Raw genomic sequence first — 23,878 nt, forward strand, 5'->3', positions numbered from 1 at the left:
CAGTTTGTTCTCATGAAACCGACGCAAAGAGACCGTCTTCTATGGAGCCGCTCCTCCAGCTTACACCGTGACTGCGCAGCATGTGCCATGCAGGCCTGCGACTTTTTCTCCTTTTTCTATGTAATGAAATAATTGCCATTGTGGCTTAAATGAAGCCCAGCATGAGCACTTTGGTAATTTATTGCTTTAAAATAAAATTTGTTGAGTCAGCAGGAGGTTATGTCCAATCTCAGAAGTCTGCCATGACTGCAGGTATTTATCTCGTCATGCGTGTTCTGTTGAATTTACATTCCGCACTTTCAATGCTGGAAGGCTACGATTTAATTATAGTCACTCTGTATGCAGTTGAACAACTTTATAACAACTTTATAACGAAGTGCTCGGGGCTTCAGAAATCATTTGTTATACAGGTTACTTCATCATAAGAGAGAGATGGAATTATTTTTTTGTTACATAGGTCACTTCTTTGTAGAAGTGTTCTGACTGTACTATGTCTGTATTTATGATAAGTATGTGTCAACACAAAATGAACAGATCATTCACACTATTTTTCTCTGTTATCCTGCATGTGATAATTATGCATAAAGCTGTGCTGTCCTGCCAGTGCACAGCAGTGTAAAAGCTGTCCATTATAATAAACTGTTGCGTGTAACGTCCAGAAGCTGAAAAGTCACTGAGGGACACCGTAGGGGAGGCCTCTGGATTTATATAAACTGTACACACAAAGCACGGCACACGTTTTTGAATTGAAGTACATATCTCTATCAAAATGTGGCCACCGTGGCTGGGAATTGAACTCATGGCCTCGCGCAAAGCAGCGTTGATTAAGTAGACAAAATGTGAAACGAAAGCAAAGAGTGCAAATTCAGGTCTATTGACACAACTCACTTTGTTAAGTTTTCTTTTTTTTTATTGCTGGTTTTTTAACTGTCAAAATAGCACATCGCTTCCTTTTTTAATAAAAAATTAGGTCCCTAGGATTGGCAGGGCTTGCTTACACTTGAGGATTCTTGTCAATTTTGTATTCTTACTACCACTTAAACGAATTAGCGTCTGCAGCCCACTCCTCCTCCTCAATTTCCTTTTGCTAGTAATCGTCATTTTCTCTCCAAATGAACAGTTCACCAACAATACTCTCCCACCCACATAAACTGACTTGGTGCTGTTTTCACTCTCTCTAGTCTGTTTTAACCACAGAAAACCATATGTCCCACATTGGCAATTGGCACTATTCAACACAACTCGGTGAAAATGGTTGTGCAAACTGCCTTCAGCAATGCCAGAGCTCTGGAACAATGTGCAAAAACAGAAATGTCTTAATGATATAATTAGCAGTACTAGTCAAGACATACTACTATACAATAGCTTGTTGATCTAAAATATTTCTTGTGTATATGTAGAGGCTGCCTCTTTCTTCAAGGTGACAATGGCATCACCTTGCTGTAAGACAATTTATGATTGTCCCACCTTACATCTATTCCTATTCTATCAACCTTCACCAATTTTCCAGCCTCTTACTTCTCTGTTCTTGTGGCTGCTCTTAAATGCCAATGCTTCCTGGATCTTTGTGCTAGCCTCATCTATCAGACCCAAGGGCATCATAGTTCATTAATATATGCTTAAAGGGGTAGGCGAATATTTAGTTTAGAAAAGGATTGTATATCACACCGCAACTATTTGTATTCGAGAAATAACTATTCAGTATTCTCGAAAACTTGAAAATAACCAAATATTTCGCAACAACCCATTGTCAAGTCTTGCTCTGTGCGGAGATTTTGTGTTTAGAAGCAAGTGGAGACGACAGCCGTTTCTCCTACATGCTATCTTCGTCAGCAAGCTGCAGCTTTCCTTACTGCACCCCTCTTCTGTTGTAAAGGCTTTCTTTGAGTGAAAGTGCCATTATTGGCAATTACATCAATGCAAAACCTGATGTAATAACCCACATAGCCCACAAGGTGGTTCAAACTGCACTGAGATTTTTTAAGTAGCAATGAGCAGAATACCACCACCCAAGTTGCTGATTTTCTTGAATTTACAATTCCAGTGTGCACACTGCAATGTGCAGGAACAAACGACTGCAATTCTTTTCTCAACAAGTGGTCTTTGTGCACAACCAAGATTCATTATTATTAACGGCCTACTTCATGTAGAGCATAGACCCTTTTCGTGGAGTAGTTTGCTCTAGAGGTACGAGATGGTGCTTTCGCTGGCATGCAGCATGTTGCCTTAGTGAAAGTGCACGAATTATGAAACCATTACCGCTTCTGCCCTGCTACTGTACGATCAGCTGTTGGACATCCAACTGGGATGTCCAACAGTTCATGAACCCATCACAAACCACTCGGAATAGTCTACCCTTGTCAACCCTTCCACCTAGTCTTTTTCTTTTGTTTCTTTTATTGCGAATGTATTGCCGTGTTACTTCTTTCAATACGAATTTTTTCTTTGTTTAAAGTCGCACAAAATCAGCAATGTTTTTTTTTTTTCGTTGTTTTGCATGAAATCACTCTTACATGTGTTTGTATTGCCCCCCCCTTGTGTAATGCCTTCGGGCCTTCAAGGTGATAATAAATGAAATGAAATGGGTTTTCCCTAAAGCACTGTGCTCAATTCATGCTGCAAAATGTGGAATAGTAGAGGGAAGACGTATGCAATACATGTAGTTGGCTACGAAAAAAATGAGGGGCATATTAAGGAATGAAATGAATCTGTGCAACAAAGTCCACTGACCGCTGCTACGTAAGGTCTGACTGTGTTGCCAGGTCTTTGCAACGCACGGCTTTCCTTGAGGATAAAAAAATTCACTCATTTGCCAGCCTTGCATTGCTAACATCCAGAGAAAGGACTTCCACCCAGGAACAATGGCAAGAATTAGTACTACTGGTCACGCAGTTACAAATGAAGTAGCGCCACTTCTTGGCATATCAAGTTTCTCGCATGTTATCTGCACACATCCACTCCAACTGACATGCCGACTTACGCCCGCTATACCGCCAACATATAAAGAATAAGTGAATGAGCACAGTTGAATCAATGCACCAAAGCAAGGGTGACGGCGACTACAGCGTAACACATGAACATTCAAAGCTGAACCTTTCATGATGGTCCACAGAGTAAATGAGTGACTAGCGATAATGCGTCTTTGCTACGAGCTATTACAAAGTACAGAACATCTACATACCAAGGCTTGTACGCAGCAAGAACAAGTCTATCAGAACTGAGCACACCCACGAGTGATTAGGCAGAAAACAAACAATCCCATAGTGACTGTACTGAGGAACTTTACTGAGTCAGAAACATGACAAGCCACTGATTCTAAGTGTTTACCAGATAAAGAATGAAGAGCAAAACAGACTGACTCTGATTTAATTCATAAGTGGAAAGTTTGGACAGCTTGAAATACATTTTTAGCCTTTAGAACAAGCACTATATATGCGCTGTTTGGACAAGCCGTAATGAGGCCCGGAAGCACTTACTTGTCCTCCGAAGCTGTGGCAAAAGCTTCGCATTGACTGCCTAATCACCATCGACAATATTTGTAGTAACAGGTTTGCTAAACTGCTCCAGGGTGTCATGCACATTTATTGTAAATATGGATGCAACAGAAGAATCTGAGGCAAGCAATGGACGCGTGACCATGTGATCAAACATGCCAGCACCCACAGAATCCCTGTGAAAAGGGTCTATTGGTTGGGAACCAAAGTATCCATATTATTGAGGTGCAACTAACATTTCAAAAGACTTATGGCACTGAAACAACTATAAGAAAAGGTTTTCACGCTTGCTCATTACCTGATCATCTAGTGTCTGTGCTTTCAAAAGGGGCCACAACATTGAATGTGCTGGTGAAAGTAGCCATGTCCACCCAAATTAGTAACACCCCACAAAACGAGTCATTAATGCAAACCAGAACAACACTCTTCTACAACACAGGTGAAGCGTGCTACCTGACAAACCATATATGGGCAAAACAAGCCACAGCGCAGCAGCAGTCCCAGCCCTGATTAGTAAGCAGTTGGCATTGAGCTTCGTTCTGCGAAATTACGTCACGCAGCTGAAAATCGGTGACATCTGTGGCACACTGTGTCTGAAGCGCTTGGATGATTGGGTAACACATGACGTAATCTGTTGCGAGTTTATTCACTTCAATGTCGTGCTCTCTGCCTTAATACATTTGCCCCACCTATTATAAAGCCCATGTTAATTTGTAAAGCCATGTGACATCAACATTATTGGCATAGTGTTTATAACAATGCAGTTGTATGCAACATAGTTGGAGCTACCCACATCACAGCAACCAACCTGCTTGTGTGAATGGGTGAACCCAATGCCAGCCTTATCATGCCGACACACCCCAGAATTAAATCGGGGGTTCTCGTGTTAGGCCTTGCATCATAAACAGTGTCAATGGTTTTGGTCTATGTACAGTAAAATGCAAGCACATAGACTTTCTTTTTGATGCCATTAGGTGGAGGGAAACAGAAAATGGAGTCGAAGAATGTCTCCGCGGACCTCAAGCTGTTAAATATACATATTACATTTTATGATGAACCACGCTTGCAGAAAGCTTCATTTTTGGCCATCATCTGTATCTACAGGCCGCTACGGGGAACTTTCTAAGGCACTTGATCCTCCCATTGAATCATCCACTTGCCGGTGCTCCTGTACACAGAGATAATAAAGATCATGTTACAAACTCCAGCAGTTAAAAAAAGAAAAATACTAATTGACTAGAGCTATTGTACAGCAGCTGGCAAAATTTACCTCCGAAGTCCTGGCATATTTTGAGCTTGACTGGTGATCATCATCTAGCCCATCTTGCATTTTGCGTTTGTACCTAGAAAACAAATGTTTTGCAAAAAATTGTCATAGAATCTGCCTCATCATCCCCTGAACTCGGTACAACCACAGTCATGAGCTTAAACCTACACTTGGCTGTCTGGGTTGTTCTCCTGGTTCCTACACTTCTCAAGCTTCTGTTCACAGGCGCGTACCTTCTCTTTTGGAGGCACCTCGATGGCTCTTACCATAAGCCACAGCTCTGCAACAGGTGCAATGTCACAAAATTAAATGGCCTGCAGCCATTTGCAGGCCTCAAGTGAAGACCAAACAGTGGAAGTACTTTTCACACACAAAAAGGAGAAAACTGTTTGGATGGCTTTACAAAATCAGTGTGGCAAGAGATGCCCAAAGGCTCATTCACATCGGTGCCTTGAGGAGGTCGCGCAACCATCTGCGAGTGGCAACCAAAAAGCAACTGAAGGCGACTGATGCTCACACCAGCAAATGCGACTGGCCAGTCACCATCTGCTCACAATTGCACCACCACGTAAAATAAGTATTAGCGTATACAGATGTCCTGTCCTGCACATCTGATCTGATTAGCAGTTTTGTGACTGTGGTCACACAACTGAAAAATCAAGCAGCATGTTGACTAGGTCGAAATGGTCACTTTTCTCGAAAAGCGACCACTTGCAACCAAGTTGGTTACGCGACTGCTGTCATTTGCCGGTGTATATGAGCCTGAAGGCTAGTACAACAAAAAATGCTAACTTGGATCCCCTTATAGTATGAGACACCAATGCCACATTATAGTATGAGACACCAACGCCACACACAATTTAACTGGCGCTATACTGCGCTTCTTTTTAAAGAGAGGCTGATCTTACAGACAGTGTAACCAAAGTTGGGTTGATTTTGGAGATGCTGTAATCAAAGGCGGTGGCTTCATGCACTGATCCTATACCAGTGCATGATAGATGTCCTCGCAAGGGTCTTAATGTAATTTGTAACATCACCTCATGCTGGAGGCAGTGCAACGTCATAGAACCTACATGCCTCATTGCCCTAACCAACAGAGTTACTCAAAAACTGTCCTAGGCAGCACATCTGAGCAGGTCTACAGAAATATCGCTTGGCTTTGACAATCATCTACCAATGGTTTCTGCACGATTTCTTATTTGGCAAATCAGCTCTGTGGAGGAAAGTTTATGAAAGGAAAAGTTGTCTTCCACATGTCCGCAGCACAAAGCTACAAAGAAAACTTATACAGGCTTCCCAGAAAGAAAGCTTCCCAGTTGAAGAAAAATACGCCCTGATTCAGGGAATGAACCCGGGACTAACCCTTTCTGTGGCGGACACTTTACCATGTGAGCTAACCAGGAGGCTAACAGATCAAGGCCTAATTAATCAACAACTCGAATGACAGGGATCAGCTGGCAAATCAGCTTCTGACCTTTGCAGGTTATAATCAGCCTTTGTAGTTTTGTGCTACAGTCAGGCGAATTACTATTTTCCCTTTCATGAATTCTTTAATTGTAAAAACATCTTTAATCACCCTGTAGCATACACGCTGAAACTTGGTGTCTTCAGGGGAAAATTATTTGCATGGCAAATTGCAATGCTCAGATAGTCTATTAGATGACTTCAACCTTTAGCTCCTTAATGATTTACTTGAAGCATGTACCATTAATATATATTGAAAAGCAAACAAAGAAAGTTGGTCAGAATGTCTTCTATGTACACATAATTACGTGGAAGGCCTACGTGCAATCACTCTGTAGCTGTAATGAATAAAGGGAAAATCAGACATCCACCCGTTCGTAGCAATTGCTACAAAGGAAACCCATACGGGTTTCCGTATGTAGCAATTGTAATTGTAGCAACCATTTATAGCAACTGCTACGAACAGGTGGATGTCTGATTTTCCCTTTATTCATTACTTCTCTCCACCTTGCGGGTTTCCGCAGAACTACTATGTCAAACTCTTGCCTTTGCTTCGTGTTGTCCACAAATTCGACTTCGCCCTACCATCTGTTAGCCGACTGGTTAGCTCAGATGGTAGAGCGGCTGCCCCGGAAAGGCGGTGGTCTAGGGTTCGAGTCCCGGACCAGGATGAATTTTTCTTCAACTATGAGGCTTTTCTTTCGAAGAACCCGTATGGGTTTCCTTTGTAGCAATTGCTACGAACGGGTGGATGTCTGATTTTCCCTTTATTCATTACTTCTCTCCACCTTGCGGGTTTCCGCAGAACTACTACGTCAAACTCTGTAGCTGGTTTATTAACCCATCAACTGTTAATCACGAGTAAGCTTGTCATGACAAAGGTTGTGACACCTACTGAAGATTTCTACTACAATTCCACGCAAACAAACGCTAGGAACAAGGAGGCATTGCAGTTATTCTAGGCTCGTCTGTGATTGAGGTTGTGCTGATAGCACATGTTGCAATTGCAATATAAAGCTTGGCAATAATGAATCCAAATCATCTTAGCAAAGATCCTGTGGCTAGCACCAGCTTTGAGATATCAAAAACCAAAATGTGTTATAACATACATACCATAGGAGGCCAACAAACACCGACACCTAGGACAACATGTTTTCTATGTTGTCTAGGACCTATGTTGTCCTTGGTGTCAGTGTTTGTTGGCTTCCTTTGGTATGGCTAATAAAATATTGTGCCCCTCGGTTAACCCCCCTTTCTTCTCGTTTATGATATACACTGGCAGTCCAGTTAATAGAAACTTCTCAAAAGCTTCTGTAGTGCGCTTCAGGACAAAACTAACTGGAAAAATTTATCTCAAAAGTGGTGCCATGGACCCCAGGACCATGCCCAGTGAATGCGACTTCAATGCTGTCCTGCATACATGTTGCCACTGCAACATGTATGTGCTCTAAAGTCAATAACTAAAGTGTTAGGAAAACTTTGTTAATCAGCTACATGAACATTGCAAATTATCATGGTCTGTCAATTCAAGTATGTAATCCACCTGAACAAATGGGACAATGCTATCCGTGACAGGCAATGTTAAAATAATGCCTCGAGATACAAAAAGAAAGGCAGTATAGCGGTATGCACTAGCTGTCATGACTGCTGCTCTCATTCTCCTGTAAACAGCTCACTGAGCAAAGGAACATTGATAATGACCAAAGAAAGTGCAGACTAACTTTTGACAGTGTCCTTGATGTGGTGAAGCGTCTCACGTGGGCTGCCAGCAAACAGGAAGTCTGTTATGTATCTGTTTCACAGAGCAGAGAGATAGAGAGATCAATACACAGGCAGATGAGCAAAAAGAGCAGGTGCAACAGGATGGGAGAACTCACGTTTCAAAGTTGGCCTGGGCTTTGTTAGCAGCATACAGAACAGCAGTGAGGGCAATCTACAGGCAGCAAGAAAGGGGTGAAGAAGCACTGTCACGCTATGGCACAGTGAGTTGTGCAAATCACAGCAATAATATGTAGTCTTCACAAAACAATTTTTCAGCATACTATATTTAATTAAGATGAGTATGGAGAGAGCATGAAAATATGACAATCGTACTACAATTATGTCAGCTTAATTAAAGAATTACTGACAGGACATTTTCAGCATATCATTTTATTATTTTGAATTATGTTCAAACCCTGTAAATCACAGAATAATGGCAAGTGTCCTAAGCAATTCACTATATAGTACTTGTCTTTACAAACTAGTTTTGGTTTCAATACCAAGGAGGTGGATGTGTCGGGACACGTATGCTTAATCTGTTCCTCTTACCACCACGACTGCCACACACGGGCACAGCCAGCAGAAACACACGTAGCACTCCTGAGGTGCCATCCCGGACACTGTCAAATTCCGCCATCTTGACATCTCCGATTCCCAGGTAGCGCACAAAGTCTTCAAAACGTCGTATTAATGGATTCAACGTCTCAAACAGATTTTTGACCTAACTCGACGCATTAAAAATGTCGCAAGCAAGATAGCTTAAAAACGAGGGGTGAATACGTTTTGAAAACGTTTTCATAAGTCTGGCCGTATCTGTTCAGTTAGAGTGACGGGTTTTCGATGGCGCCGTTCTTGGCGGGAAAATTCTCCATTTATCAAGCGGCACTCGTGTCAATTGCTGCTGTATTTGCCCTGCATGAGCATGAGTTCGGCTAAGAAAAAGAAGCGTTTTGTAGTGTTGACCTCACGTCAGACGAGACGAACGATTGCAAATGAAGTTGGCACCGCAACAAGCTACAAAGGAATGGTGCACGAGTGCAGTGACATTGAAGCCGCTCTTTGTGACGTGGACAAAGGCTCCACATCGACTTCGGAGGAGCGCTGCCAGTCAGTAGATTATGTGGTGTTAGCGCTGATTCTGACAGCGCATCCTCTACTTCAATAGCTTTGGATTTTTCAGAAACTTTATCATCAGTCAATTCTTTCTTACAATTTCTTTCAGTAACCTGCAGTAAATTTTTTATCATGACCACTAGTGCAAATGTGAAACGATCGATCTGTCACTCTCATTGTTTTAAAAACGTATTCATACCGCGCACTATCGTAGAATGGAACAACTTGCCATCGCACGTAGGCACTAAAGGATACGCAGCAAAATTTAAAGAGCTGCTACGCATTGAGCGCAGTGCCCGACCTAATTGATTTGTTTACTTTTTAAGCTTCTTTTTTCACACTTTCTTACACGATGAGACGTATTTCACCGATGGCATGCTAATCTTTCCCCCATTCCATCTTGTAATCATTCTCATGCGGTGTATTTATAAGGCTTATTCTATATTACGCATGAATAAAGGGATCGAGTTAAAGAGTGAACATCACTTTCGATGGCACCAAAGGAATGCATCGATACATCAGTTACTGTAGGAACAGTGCTCTGCAGAAAGTGTTGCAGTGAATTCTACTGTGAGTACAATGTATACAAAAACAATGTGCAGAAACCACTGTCGATGAATGTCAGTACAAGCGAATAGCCTGAACGAGCGAGTGAACGAAACGAGAGAGAGTGGGCGAAATATAGTTGGCGAGAGAGCAAAAGGATGAACGAACCTGTTCCTTGCACATCAACAGTGCTTACAACAAAACCACTGACCTCTTAACAAACATAAAAACAGCCTATTCGCTTTAATATTCATGGGGCTCAACAGTATAGTCTCGGCACGCTTGGACGCATAGCTTGGTGTGATCACGCATGGTCAGACGTGCCGATCGTCTAACCACAATGATGCGGCACTGACGGCGTCCGAAATGAAAGGCCTGTGAAATGCACAACGGGAATGGCCAGCTCACTGCTCTGGTTTGAGTCGGAGCGTCATATCGAGCAAGCGAGCCAGCGTGCAAAAGAACAATGGAAGAGAGGGTGGCGTCTGGCTCTGCGCGACATGATTCACAGTCAATACAATAAACGCACAACGCGCACAACACACCGACGCACACACCAAGCGCTCACACTGCGGCGTTTAAGCAGCCCATCAACACAATCCAACCTTATGCAAGGTGGCGATACGATACCGTAGTCACATCGGTCACGTGACCAACCGTGTGGTGAACGCTGCCGTGTGAAACCGGTCTGTGTATAGCTCCGCAATTGTGCTCATTTGGACAGTAGTGCATTTCTCACTGTTTTCGGTTGCGCTGTCCGTTGTGAAGCAAGTACTGTGCTTTGTTGTCTTACTTCGCACTGCGTGTGCAGCGATTTGTTTGTATGATTTTAATTTGGAGAGCAGCTGAGTTTTTCATTCGAGAACGCAGAGTGGAGGGCACTAATTTGCTCTTCAAGTTCATTGTCATGTCGCTATGGCTATGTGACGGCCTTTTCCATGATGTTCTAATAAAGGCGCTAAGAGCAGTATTAAGATTAATGTTAGAAACAAAATGTTGCTTTTGGGTGCCTGGCATCGGGATCGGCTGCCATGCATGAAACTAGCAAGTTTTGCAGGATGCAAAGAAAAGTGGGAATGCCAATTATGCGCACATTGCCAATATCCTCTAGACACCAGTCACTGTGGTATTTCACTCTTCCATTTAGCACGAATGTTTCAGACAAGAGAACTGACAATTGGGTTCTTTGTTAATGTTCATCACGAGTACGGTAGCGTAAGACATGAGGTGAAGTGCCTGTCGTATTTCGGTGCCCTGGCCTATAGCGTACTCGTAGAATTGTGTGAACCACACCGTGCTGTTTCCACTTGCGATTCAACTTCGATTGTATTTTGGCCCCTTTTATCCCACGTGACTGGTATTTCATAGTCTTAAGAGGAACTTAGTGTCCAATATGAGACGGCCGAATGCGATTTTCTTCGGCGCCTCGGAATGCTAGCAATATCTTTCCCTGCTTCTAAAGCTTTGTCCTTGTTATAGTTTCCGGAGTTCATGATCGGATACCGCGTATACTATGTATAACTCACTAGTGGATACTGCGTTCATGACTCGTGAATCCCCTTGGCGTAAAATATCCTGTTACTCCAGGGGCGCGATCGGAGATATTTTGTTCGATACGCGTTCTGTTCGGTTGCTGCAACGTCACAATGTGGCAGTATGCAAAATTTGTGACAACAGGGCGGAGAGAGCAGCCAATCAGGAAGCGGTGACCTCCCCGGAAGTTTACTTCCGTCGTTTGTCATCTGCTTGCGGACAGTATACTACAAAACGAAATGTTTCTCGTCTTCCAAATGAATGAAATCTTTATCTAAAAAATGTATTTTTTCTTCTCAAACCCAAACACATTTTCAAATAGTAGTACATGCGAATACTGCAATTTATAACTATTAGTTTCTCTGCGTCGTCCCTAGGTGGTGTTGCGCACAGCGAGAAGAAAAAAGAAAAAGAAATGACGGGAAGAGTGGCGCACTTTTCCAGAGGCAGCGACAACATTTCAGTGGCTCGCTGGCACCGATGTTGATGGGGTCGATTTCGCTGTACAACCAGCGAATTATTTGTTTCGGGAAATGAAAACGACGCCGGAATTCACTTTCTGCCATTTCTTCAAAAGCATTTCACACCGCCACCCGCTCTCTTCTTTCCTCTATAAACGCCTGCGCAACAACCTAAGTTCCCAACGGAAGCGCCATTTTCTCGAATTAAACTATGGATTGGATCCAAATGTGCCATGCCGCAGCCGCCGGTTGGATCCAATCCAATCCACCAGACGCACCATGCGAAGCCGTATGATCGCTCCATACTTCCCAGCTCCCGTCAGGTTCGGCGCCTAGCAGACGAAATGCTCGGTGGGAGGATGATTGACAGGAGCGTGTCGTCATTTTGACGTCTCCAAAAACATGGCTGCGCCCCGCGGCTGGCGACGTCGGCGCGGAGTAGGCCAATCGCGCGCACCGGTAACCGAACGAACGCGCCGAACAACCATCTCCGATCGCACCCCAGGTATTCACTATTTTTTTGCTGTTTGTGACTGGTGCCAGTCTCCGCGCTGCACGGCCTCGAACTCGGCAGGCACCGAGTTCGTGCGTGTGCCATGTGTACGCACGGAGTTTCGGAAGCGCTCACGCAGTTCTTTCGGTTTGTGCCCTGTTCGTGCACTTCGTGCGACAAAACATCTGCTGTTCTTGGTCCTTGTGCAATAAATTTTCCAAGCGTACGTCAAATGGAAGAACCTTTTAGGCGTTTAGGGATGTCGGTTCATTAAGTAAGTTGATGGCCAAAAATACATAGCACTTGCTGCTTAGAGTTCATGTAACATTACCATGTAATGCCGCAGAGAGCTCTCCACATGCCAGTTACGAGCACTCTTGTTAGCGCGCTGGTTTCTGGCTAGGAGAGCGTGCTCTATCTTCTCTCACCGATCGGTGCTGGCATACGTGGCAAGCAACTGTCTCAGAAATTCTTCCCATGAAGATAACGTCGCTTCATGATTCATGTACTATGTCCTCACTGACTCTTCACTCTTCTAACACAAAGTACACATTGCGAAGCTTCCTTGCCTTGTCCCAGCTGTTGAAACCTGCGACTTGCTCAAAGTGTTCTCACCAGTATTTCACATCTTTGAACATATCACCGTGGAAGGACTAGGGCGTGCATGGTGGGTACACGATGAGCTGAGATGATGCCATCGGGCTGGTCATGGTTGCACCGTTGCTGGTAACTGTTGCCTGCACTGCTGCAGCAACAGGCAGTCTGAACTCGGGCGGGTCTCCTCGGAGGCAGCGGCTTGTGCACTGGTGTACTGGAGTCAGTTTTCTGGATTCCAATCACTCAGGGTCGGTGCTCCGCTCTCTTAGGAACTGGGGACTCAAAATCATACCCCGCACCTCCACCAGAAATGTAGCACTTTTCAATGAAGCACACTAAACAAACTGGTTTATTGTGGGCGAACTTGTGCATGGAAACTCAAGCCTAAGGCACTGTCACGCAATTTGCAAGCAGAGTTAACAGGAGCCCATCAACAGTGAACCACGTCTCCACACCGAACGCACTTTCACCCGCCCCGAAGACCAAGAGTGACGCTGCGACTTCTCATTGGATGGGGGGACTCGGGAGCTGCCGTGTGCACATGCACGAGGGACACGCGCTGTCTCATCATACGCGAGCCGTTGCTGGTGCTCTTCTAATGGCAATGCGATGAGTAATGCCTAGGGGCTTTGGCGATGAGGCGCTTGGAAGGGTACCCCACAAGAGTGCTTGTAACTGGCCTGTGGAGCGCTGTCTGCGGCAATATGGGCTATTTGCACAGCAATTTTAGCCTTGTATTGCGGAATGGATTTGTGCATGATTAATTGCATATATCTGTCCCCACCTGGAGGTCTTAGTTGAAAATGTGATTTCAAGGCGACAGTGTGCCAATAAATGCAGCAATATCGGACTAACGCCTGGTAACTAAGTGTGGTATCTTGAATGATAGTAAGCAGATGACAGGTGACATAAAAACCACTGGCATCAACACAGTGTCCCCTGGTAAAAGGGCGGGAGAATACGTGGATATACATTGGGCATCTTCTTTTATTTGCTTTTAAAGACGTCCTCCAAATCGTTCAGAAAATGCAAGCAATCAGATTGATAGCACAGGAAGGGCGAGTGAACGCAGTTTACATTGTCATTACATAGATAAAATGCTTACTATACTTATAGTGGAATCTACATATTATGTGCCCATTTCATTGAACAGCTTTTTCAAAACAATTTCCGCAATACATTTTTATAGTTAGCATTGGTTATGTTCATTTTTATGATCTGGATACAGGGTTGCAGTTGCATATTTTGTGCTCATGCCACTTTCATGAGTCATAAATTTAGCATATCTTTCACATTGTAGCTTAATTGTGCTGCTATATGTTTCATTAGAATCTGCAAAAATTTGAGTGTGAGGCCTGCCCACTTATCTGGCAAGCACGCCGAGTGGGATCACTTAAAGTTCAGTGCTACCAAGTGAAGAGTGAGCGCATACATGTGTCAGAGATGGTATGTGGGCAAGTCGTCCTGGTGGAACCACTGCATCTGCATTCAAAACATTTCAACTACAGTACCAGCATAGTGCAAAATGTCATGTCCACTTTGACGAAATGGACCACCAGTGCAAATATCTGGGCATACCTCTCCAGCACAGCAAGTGTGTCTACATTGAAGACATTTCAAGTACCAGCATGTACGGCAGTGGCATTGCCAGCGGAACTGTGGAGTACAAAGTGGTGTTCTCCCAAGCTGTTCATCAATGGAACTCTGCCTGGACTCTGTGCCAAATATTTTTGGATGTGAAAGTGAGGGTGAACTGGTAAAGCATTGACTCGAGGCTACATGTGTGAAAGGTTTTTGTCATTCAGAGTGCTTTTTACAGCGAAGCTGTTAGCCCCTACTTGGTCGGCATTTTTGTGTCCGTGTCCGTTACCGAAAATGTGGGCTGATCGCGGCGGCAGTGTAGGGCCAGAAGCGATGGCTCGTACCCCTGTAAGGCAGATGCTTCAGCAAAGTGAAGTGCACAGTGCACACATTCTTTGGAAGCACGGATGCAACATATAGAACAGTGTACCTTTTCAATAAAGAACAAGTGCAAAACAAGCATCCGAGCAACATAATTGATAAGGTGTGCATGGTAACAATGCGAAGCACGTAGCGCTCCCTGCATATGTTTCCCGATAGCAATTACTGCTGTGCAAGCTGCCGCGGCGATGGCAGCTTGCGACATGGGAAGTGACGTCCCTAGCCTTGCGTATATGGAATAACCAGCCTAGCACCCGATTTCAGTGTTGTAGCAGCAACGCTATGGGCAGTGGCATGCTATCAAAATTACCATCACTCTAAAGCAATAAAGCACTGCATATCCCCATAGCAGTTGTAGTGGTAGTATTAAACAGCTTCGCTGGACATCTACTTTCGCAGGGCTGGGATGGAGAGCCAATTTATTTTACTTATATTAGGAGACTGCAGATGTGTGCAAGGTGAACTAATGTATTCATGTGTTTGTAAATGATTCATTGCGACCTTATGCCTGTTTTTGCGAGAGTGGCACATATGTGCCTTTTGTACAATGCTGTTTATATAATCGGATTCATATTTAATATGACCATTGCTCTCTTGGTTACTGAAGCGCAGCTTCCTGTGCATTCCAGTTAATTTCCAGGTTCAAAACATACAATTATGGGGTTTTACGTGCCAAAACCACTATCCGATTATGAGGCACGCCATAGTGGGGGACTCCGGAAATTTGGACCACCTGGGTTCTTTAACGTGCCCCTTAATCTTAGTACATGGGTGTTTTCGCATTTAGCCACCATCAAAATTTGGCCGCGGCGGCTGGGAAATTCCCAGGTTTATACAATTTTGTAATAATAAGGGTTGCACATTAATTTCTTGTGTACTAGAGTACTATGATTATTTTAGTTATGTACAGCGTTACTCAGTCTCATCGTACTCTGCATTACAGTGCTGCTCACTTGTTACACAGATTTCCTTATATGAGTATTCTTTATGATCATTCACGAGACTGTTTTTTAGTTTTAAGCTTATTTTAATTCTCTCACCATTACTATATTTGATGTACCATACAGGCAATATTCTCAAGCTTAACATGTTCCTCTTGTTCGGTTTTTATCACAGGATTGATTTTTGATCGTATGTGTCGTTATTCCTTTTCGTGTTCTTTTCAAGCTCCAAGATTATTGGTAACATAGCATGTAGGCAGATACCATGCGATTAAATCTCGCATTTTCATTCTGCTTCTTGCAGTCGCTGTGATGTCAATTTATAAATAACTATATTGTGCAAAAAAGGTGAGGCGTGCAGACAGGACACAAGAGAAGTGTTGTCCACTTCTCTTCTCTTGTGTCCTGTCTGCACGCCTCACCTTTTTTGCATAATGAATCCTTACCAACTATCTCAGCTTTCTGTTGTTATAAATAACTCTAGTCTGTTCATCTGATAGCATACGCTCTTTACTGTGCAAAAGAAGAAACTTCAGCACACTTTGCATTCTTGCTGTTCTTCATTGTATGCGTACTTATGAATTTCGTTTATGCATATCATTGTTGATCAATTTCAAGATCATTAAGAATTGTTTCTGGTAGCTTTAGTGATTCTTGATGTGCTTTTCATTCGATTTGCCTTGCATTTCTCATAAATTTTGCACAAACCTTGCATAAGTACTATATTTGCAATAATGTATTGGTTTGTGATATGCTCGTTTCATGTGCTCTTGGCACAAAAATCCTGGCCTCACCAATTGTCAAGACGCGCCCATTTCTTAGCAGGATGTCATTCCCATTTTGTTTATAAACATCATTGCTGCATACCAAAAGCGGCATTGCGAATCCATTTTCGTGGACATGTGCCTTTTCAGGTGAATTGGCCGAGGATGCGTCGGCCTCCATAGGCAACAATGCTTGGCACTGCACCAGGAGCTCAGTAGCACTGGACACCGCCACTTCAACTCATTTGGAAACCGCGAAAACGAGCTTCAGATTACCGTAAACCTTTCAAGACTACTTCTAGACCAGCTTTTAGATAATGTATTAAAGGCGTTTAGAAATTATATATGATGAGCCCTGGCAAAGGGACCATTTGTTTCTTTCCCAACCCTATTTCAAGACCAGCTTTTCGAATACGTTTTGAAAAGCTGTTCTAGATTGTCTAAAGAAAGTAATTAAGCTGGACATTAGCAGGCATATACAATGTTTTACCAACGAAGTTGTCTTACTCGTCTCTTCTTTAAACTGTTTCTTTCATCTCGGATAAACAATATAAAAACGTTATGTATCTCTCTTGTGCGACTCTCTGTGGGCCAACCCACCGCTCTGCTTGACTCAAGATGCCGCCATTGCAAAGTATGACAATATGTTGGGTTTTGACAGTGTCTGGAATAGCACATTTGCTTACTTTTATTGTAATGAATGTCATCATACCAAGAGTTATAGCTGCATAATGTCAGCAAGTATTCCACTGTGTCACGACATCAACATAATGTAGATGACACCGTATCTGGCATGTTGAGACCAAGTTTAGTATTAAAATATCTTACAAGTGTTTCCCAACCTTCATACTTGTTGTCATTCTTTTATGTGTAGGAAGCATGAGGTAGAGTTTCTAGTATCAATATATGTATCAGTACTCCATTTACAGAAGTTAACTGAATATATGGGAAGCTAACCATTAGTCCCCCAAAATGGTATAGCATGTTTACATAACTTACAAACTAGACGAACAACATATGTTGACACTGGAACTGCATAAGATATAGAACTACTGCAGTACCCGAAGGCTTCATACTGCTCACTAAATATGTGAGTGCAGAAGTGCCAGCATTTTCCAAGATGGGTAAGGGGCCAAATCTCCCCCTATTTTTTCAGTCTGTCAGTGCATCTAGGCATGTTAAAGAGTATCCAAATCATCAAACCCTGCGTGGCTGTTACTAAAGACCCTCTATGCTACTCTCGTCCACCGGTGACATAAGGCACGATGAAGGGGCTTTAGCTGCTACCATTATATAGTGTAAATAGCAATTCTTACGTTTTAATTGTCAAAGTGTGCACCTTCACGAAAGCAAACATGCAGAAGTAGCAGCACTAATGACAAAAAAAAATTAAGTTCATTTAAAAGACAATCCACAGATGTTCATACCTGGGATGGTGCCATGAGAAGCATTGCATCTGTGAAGAGAGTTCGCTCAAGGAAGTCATCCATGTATAGCCTCAGCTTTTCCGGGTCTGGAAACTGAGAACACCTTGTCTGTGGTAGAAAGAGGAGGATTGTTTCTTGTATGCCTGGCAGCTCCTTTCGTGCACATCCGGTCACTTGGAAAAAGGTGCGTAACTAAGTGCTGCTCAGGTGAGCCCGTTGACTAATGGCATATACTAATATATTCGACTGGTCATCTTGGAGTGCTCTGGCAATGCTACAAAGTTTGTAAAAGACAGCTTTAAAGCTGTCTTTTACAAAGCTGTCAAGCTGTCTTCATTCTTGTAATACAGCTTTAAAGCTGTATTACAAGAATGAAACAGACAACCAAACATAATCAGGCTTCACTATCAATTACTGAAGTGCTATAGCGCCAAACAGACGACACAAGAAGAAGAGACACGTACGAGCGCTTTACGTACGTGTCTCTTCTTCTTGTGTCGTCTGTTTGGCGCTATAGCACTTCAGTAATATGCACCAACTAGCCCAACAAAAAGTTCTGCTTCACTATCAACACTAGAGCCTCTTTATGTTAGCAGTAAAGCTAAGTTGTTGTTTCGTGCAATTTTAAGAGCACTCTCAAATGACCAGTCAAACATGCAGCAAGTTTAAACAGATTGCATTAGAGCGACCTGCAGAAATCTGTGTAATCATGTTACAAGAAAATGTACAGAGGGGTCCACTATTAAAGGGAACACTTGAGCGCAGAGCTTGCAGGATTTTGCTCTCTTGCAAGGGAACAATAATCTAGATTTACTGCAGATAATTTGTGGTTTCTAGCTCTGACTCCTTTCGATACACCTGTGCAGTGCACTGTCATAGCTTCCGCAGCCACTTGAAGGTAGGGCGCCAGCAGAGAGAGAAGCGCATATATGAGTGTTCTTTTTAACCCTTTCGGCCCTGGTGTCCTCAAATGAGGACAAGACATTAAAGCCGTGGGTTGCACGATAAACAGCAAAACAAAACAAAAACAGAAACCCAAATAACTCAGCAGGCATCTCCATCGCCATGGAGATCACTTCTCGTCTGCTCGTGTTTGCCAGAGGACCGGCAAGAAACAACAAAGATGAAAGATGACAACGTCGAAGCTGGACCAAGTAAGTGCGTTATCTTTTTTTTTTTACTTGTGAGGCGCTGTTACTGGCTAGTTGAGAATTTAGGAGAATGTTTTTACCTCCCTATAGAATATATAATTATTTAAAACATCCCGCACGTATTCGTAGTTGAGTCACCGCATGCGTAATAATGTGTGTACTCATTTGAGTACACGAGGGCTGAGTGGGTGCCGCATCTCGCATGTTGGGCTAGGGTGGTGCCTTGAAGTAAAGCGACTTTTGTTTATTTTTCAGGCGCCGGAATGAAACCTCACTACTTCTACTCAGCGACTAGGGCCTGCAGGTCTGGATTTGCGCCGCTCGAAGACGCAGATGAAATGTTCGCCCAACCATGATAATGTAAATTTTTCAGACGTTGGGGAGAATGAAGAATATGACGAAGATGACGACTTCATTCCTGAAGAAACAGGAAGCGATGACTGTGTCCTCGATTCGTCGGAAACTTCTGGATAATTAGATGAAGAGCAACCGTGTAATGAAATGCCATGGTCCAGAAGAGCCTTTGACAAACCATCTGCTGATTTTAGTGGAGTTTTTGCAAAATGAGCATTGTCTTGACGAGCTGCCAATTCGGTACGAATATTTCTCGCGCTACGTGCCAAAGAACGTGTTTGTTGAGCTGGCTAACAAAACAAACTTGTATTTTGTGTTCGAAGAAGGAAAACCGGTCCAAACGAATGAAGAAGAAATAAGGAATCTTATTTCTCTACACTTGCTAATGGGAGTCGGTAAATACCCCCGTCTGCGCTTATATTGGAAGCCATCACTGAAAATGGCATATTGCCAGTAGCTCAAGTATTGGGAAATAGAAATACCAAACGAAACAACGGAAAATTGAGGTCAGCAAGGAAGAAGTGCCAGCAGCTCATCTGGCTCCGCGCGCACACATCGCGTGAACTCAGCAGCTGTTTGTCTTCATTGACGGGTCGGCTTCTTTGGCTTCTAAAGCATCCCAGAATATGCAGGCGACACTGCAGCCTCAAGATTAGCAACTTTTACTGCATCGAAGTATATTTGTAACATGGAAAGTAAACTGTTACAAAAGATCCACTTTTGTCTCTTCTACACCCACTGGGCCCTCATGTCCTCATTTGAGGACATGATCCCAGACATTACACGAGACTAAACACAAACATTTTTTTCATAAGTTTCGGTTTCTTATGCGGCAAAGAACCGAAATAACATGGTAGAAAAAATATCAGTGTGATAAAAAAATTTCAGGGCCCAAAGGGTTAACAGTGGACCGCAATGTACTATACTGGTTTTCTTCTGTTCACTGCAATGCCACATGCCAGCGTAATGAGACTGCTAATGGCATTATTGCTTACAGAGGTGTTAAGAGCAGTGGCTAGGGCTTTCATTAAAGCTTCTGGCAAACAACCCTTTAAAACAGAACATGATGAGAATAAATGCATACCTTGAGATCTATTAGGAGCCCTTCAAGTGGCCTATAAGGGTTGTGAATGGTGAGATGGTACTTCAATTGCTGCATGAGCAGAAGTTCATTGTTCAGGATGATGTCTGTGGCCTTTTCTCTGTCTCCACGCACATTGCTGACAAATTGTGCAATGGAAACATTGAACTCCTCCACTTTGCAGGCCAGGTAAACACAGGTCACTCTGCAAATTTTTAGAGCAAAAGCATCACCATAGGTTCTAGCAGGTAGTGTTACTAAACATACATTTAAATGATGTGCCGTCAGGATTCCTTTTAGACCAAATTCTGATGAAGAATGGACAAATTTATTTATTGTAATATTTTTGCTAATATCACTGCAGACAATGTTTTAAGTGTTCATTTATTGGAAATCTCAATCATTATTGCAAAACTAAAGCCAAATAGAACTGTACCGTATACCATGCGATAGACATGGAAAGACAACATGAAATCCTACCTTCACCCGCAGAGGACACATTGAAATACTCCACTAAGTCACCTGTGTCCTCAACATCAAACGTCTTACTTTGAAACACCAAAAACGAGAAGCAAAGTGGGTATGCAGTGGCTTTCTTTACGTCGAGTTTGCACCACTGCCTTGCGACGTCCAAGTCACCAGAGCACCACTCTCAGAAGACGAGAGGAGTGCATCAAGAATCTCAGCATTTCCTTCACTCAAAGTGCTGTACACTTTATCATCAGACTCACTTGACTAGAAGCTGAAGCGAGCTTTTCTTTTTTGCAAAGGAGCCAACGAAGCTAAAGCTGCTGCTGGTGCCATTTTAAAGAACCCCAGTTGTCAACTTCTTTTACTTCCTCCACAAGAATAAACTCCCCTCTGCTTGTGCTGCCCCATGGATTGCGTGTTGCCATCTAAAGCACTGACATGAAGCCACCTCGTCTATGGCATTCCCAGGGAAATTAAAGGTACCGTCAGTGAGCATAGCTCCTACTTGGTCATTTTCAACAGAAACACACGGTTGAACCCAGCTCATCCAAAGCACGGAAGGGGGTTAAAATACAATGACGTATACGAGAGGTGGATGCAGAGAAAGGCAATCAAAAGCTTACACGGCACGGGATGAAAACCAACAATTACAGTGAAAGAGATGCTATTTATAACAAGGATACTTACAGCATGTGCTTAGGGTGGTAGTCCATCACAGAGTGATTGAGGTAGAAGCGCTTGAAGTAATGGAACGACGTACCCTGTGTGAAATGTAAGATTGGGGCGATATGAACGAGCAGCTCGCAAAGATACTGCACATCATCTAATGTAGTAATACCCACAAGGTAAAGTACAACGTTAACGTAATAAAAATGCACTCCGATAGACCAATAGCAGGTTTATCGGCCGGCTCAACAACATCGGTAATGTTGCCATGAATGCCATAAGCTCCACGATATAAGAACATGGAAAATACGCTCTCCGTGCTAATTTTCTCATTACACGGAACTATTGAGCACAATGACGTTCTACTTACGATCACGCTCCTGGGAACAGGAGGTTGAAATTTTTTGCAGAAATCTCGGAGGGTGAACTCGTAATGCTTGTAGATTGTCCTCTCTTCTTCCGGTGAAAGAAAGTCATCCTGAAATGATTCAAGAACGGTCGTTACTGCGACGAAACCAAACAAGCGACCCGTTGTCGGAAGACAATGTGAATTTCTTAAAACTAATTTTCATTGCACTCATTATGGAAATAGTTTCTTTTCCGCGTTACAGTGATAAGGTCCCTTACCGGAGACCTGTTCGCATTTTGCTGTCGGTTGATGAATCTGTCATTTGCTGCTTTCCTGAGCCTTGAGATTTGACCCTCGTCTTTAAAAATCCAGCACTTGCTTTGAGTGCTAGTGGAAAACATAGTTTTCGCTCACTATAGTGTTCTGCTTAGGGATGATGAAATTTCAGGCACAAGCTCTACAATTAACGTCTCTACCATCGATAATTCCGCATCTTTACGCATTCATCATCCACGCTACATTCGCCGCGAGCTGCGCGTCATGGAATAATGCGCATCGCATGTATCCATACACACATCAACGCGAACCATTGCGCGAACGGCGCGAACACACAAGAACAAACGATGGATGGATGGATGGTGGCTATACCCTTTGTATCGGGCGGCGGCTGGCGCCACCTAGCCTTTTTCTCCCCTTCCTATTTTATTATTATTATTCTTTTTCCCCTTTCTTTATATCCTCTTTTCCTTAACCTAGTTTTCACTCCCCTCCTCCCCCCAATATAACTATCTAACACAGTAGAGGAAACATTATCTCCCCGATTTATGGTGTTATCTATCCCTTGACTTCCTCCACCAATCTTCTAGCCTCCCCTTCGTTACTGCCACTCTTTTCTCGTCTATTTGCCCTCGTTCCCCGGGAAAACCTAATGCCCCTTCCATATCTGCCACTGTTCCCTCTGCCAGGGTTGGGCGAAGGTCTGTGCATCTCAGCACTATATGCTCAGTGGTCTCCATTTCGGTTCCGCATGCTGTGCACCGAAGGTCCACGTCTTCAAATTTAGCCCTGTATGTTTTCGTTCTCAAAACCCCCGTCCTAGCTTCGAATAATAGTGAGCTGCCCCGCGAGTTATCAAATAAGAGCTCTCTCTTAATCTCCTGTTTTTGTGACCTATACATTGATAGCGCTGGCTTTCCGAGCATTCTTTCTTCCCACATTTTTCTTTCCGTCTCCTTCACCTCCTTTCCCACACTAGAACCACGTTGGACCCCCTCCCTCGGCTGTAGGTATCTATTCCTCAGCTTCCTCGTTCTGAGTGTCCACTTTGTGTTCAAACTTTTCATGTACAGATATTTGTACACTTTTCCTGCCCACCTTTTTTCCTCCAGTGCTGGGAGTCTCTGTTCAAATTTTAGTTTACTTATTGCCTCTCTACCTTCGAATGACGTCCATCCCATGTCCCCCTGCACTCCCTCATTAGGGGTGTTCCCGTGTGCTCCTAAGGCCAACCTGCCTACACTTCTCTGTCTCGTTTCCATGCTTGCCTGAACTTCCGATTTCATGCACAGTACTGAATTTCCGAATGTGAGGCCAGGTACCATAACCCCTTTCCATACGCCCCTAACCACCTCGTACCTATTATAGTTCCAAAGTGCCTTATGTTTCATTACAGCTGAGTTCCTTTTCGCTTTTTCAATCATAATTTTTTCCTGTTCTTCCAAGTACTTTTTGCCCTCGTTTAGCCATATGCCCAAATACTTGTATTTTTCAACATGATCAATCTTAGTGCTTTGTATTTCCAATGGTTCCCCCCTTTCTTCATTGTATACTATTATCCCAGACTTCTCTCTACTGAATTGCAGTCCCAATTTTTCCCCCTCCTCTCCACATATGTTCATTAGTTCCTGTAGCTCTACTCGGGTGTCAGCAAGCAGTACAATATCATCTGCATACATCAGTCCGGCTAGTACTTGAGCTACCTTC

At 43.4% G+C, this 23,878-nt stretch overlaps 1 protein-coding gene and 1 long non-coding RNA gene across 2 annotated transcripts; one reads left to right on the plus strand and one right to left on the minus strand.

The window, feature by feature from the left end:
* Nucleotides 1-4,521: 4,521 nt before the first annotated feature.
* On the minus strand, nt 4,522-22,488 carry CycH (cyclin H). Its single transcript, XM_055071417.2, has 10 exons — nt 22,174-22,488; nt 21,917-22,024; nt 21,568-21,641; nt 20,413-20,614; nt 17,824-17,931; nt 8,103-8,158; nt 7,947-8,017; nt 4,930-5,041; nt 4,765-4,837; nt 4,522-4,662 (listed from the first exon to the last, which is right to left on the minus strand). Exons 1-10 carry the CDS (start codon nt 22,294-22,296, stop codon nt 4,603-4,605), a joined length of 987 nt encoding a protein of 328 aa, XP_054927392.1. The 5' UTR covers nt 22,297-22,488; the 3' UTR covers nt 4,522-4,602.
* LOC140218424 (uncharacterized) lies at nt 18,769-20,041 on the plus strand. Its single transcript, XR_011894679.1, has 2 exons — nt 18,769-18,977; nt 19,230-20,041. It is a non-coding gene; the product is annotated as an uncharacterized lncRNA (long non-coding RNA).
* Nucleotides 22,489-23,878: the final 1,390 nt, after the last annotated feature.

This window comes from Dermacentor andersoni, chromosome 5 (assembly GCF_023375885.2).
Source record: "Dermacentor andersoni chromosome 5, qqDerAnde1_hic_scaffold, whole genome shotgun sequence".
Classification (NCBI taxonomy): Eukaryota; Metazoa; Arthropoda; class Arachnida; order Ixodida; family Ixodidae; genus Dermacentor; species Dermacentor andersoni.

Coding starts and splice junctions, on each gene's coding strand:
- CycH (XM_055071417.2), bottom strand. CDS start 22,296: ATGTTTTCCACTAGCACTCAAAGCAAGTGCTGGATTTTTAAAGACGAG. Junction 17,932..20,412: donor GGCTCCTAATAGATCTCAAG/GTATGCATTTAT, acceptor TTTCTACCACAG/ACAAGGTGTTCTCAGTTTCC. Junction 8,018..8,102: donor GCCCAGGCCAACTTTGAAAC/GTGAGTTCTCCC, acceptor TCTGTGAAACAG/ATACATAACAGACTTCCTGT.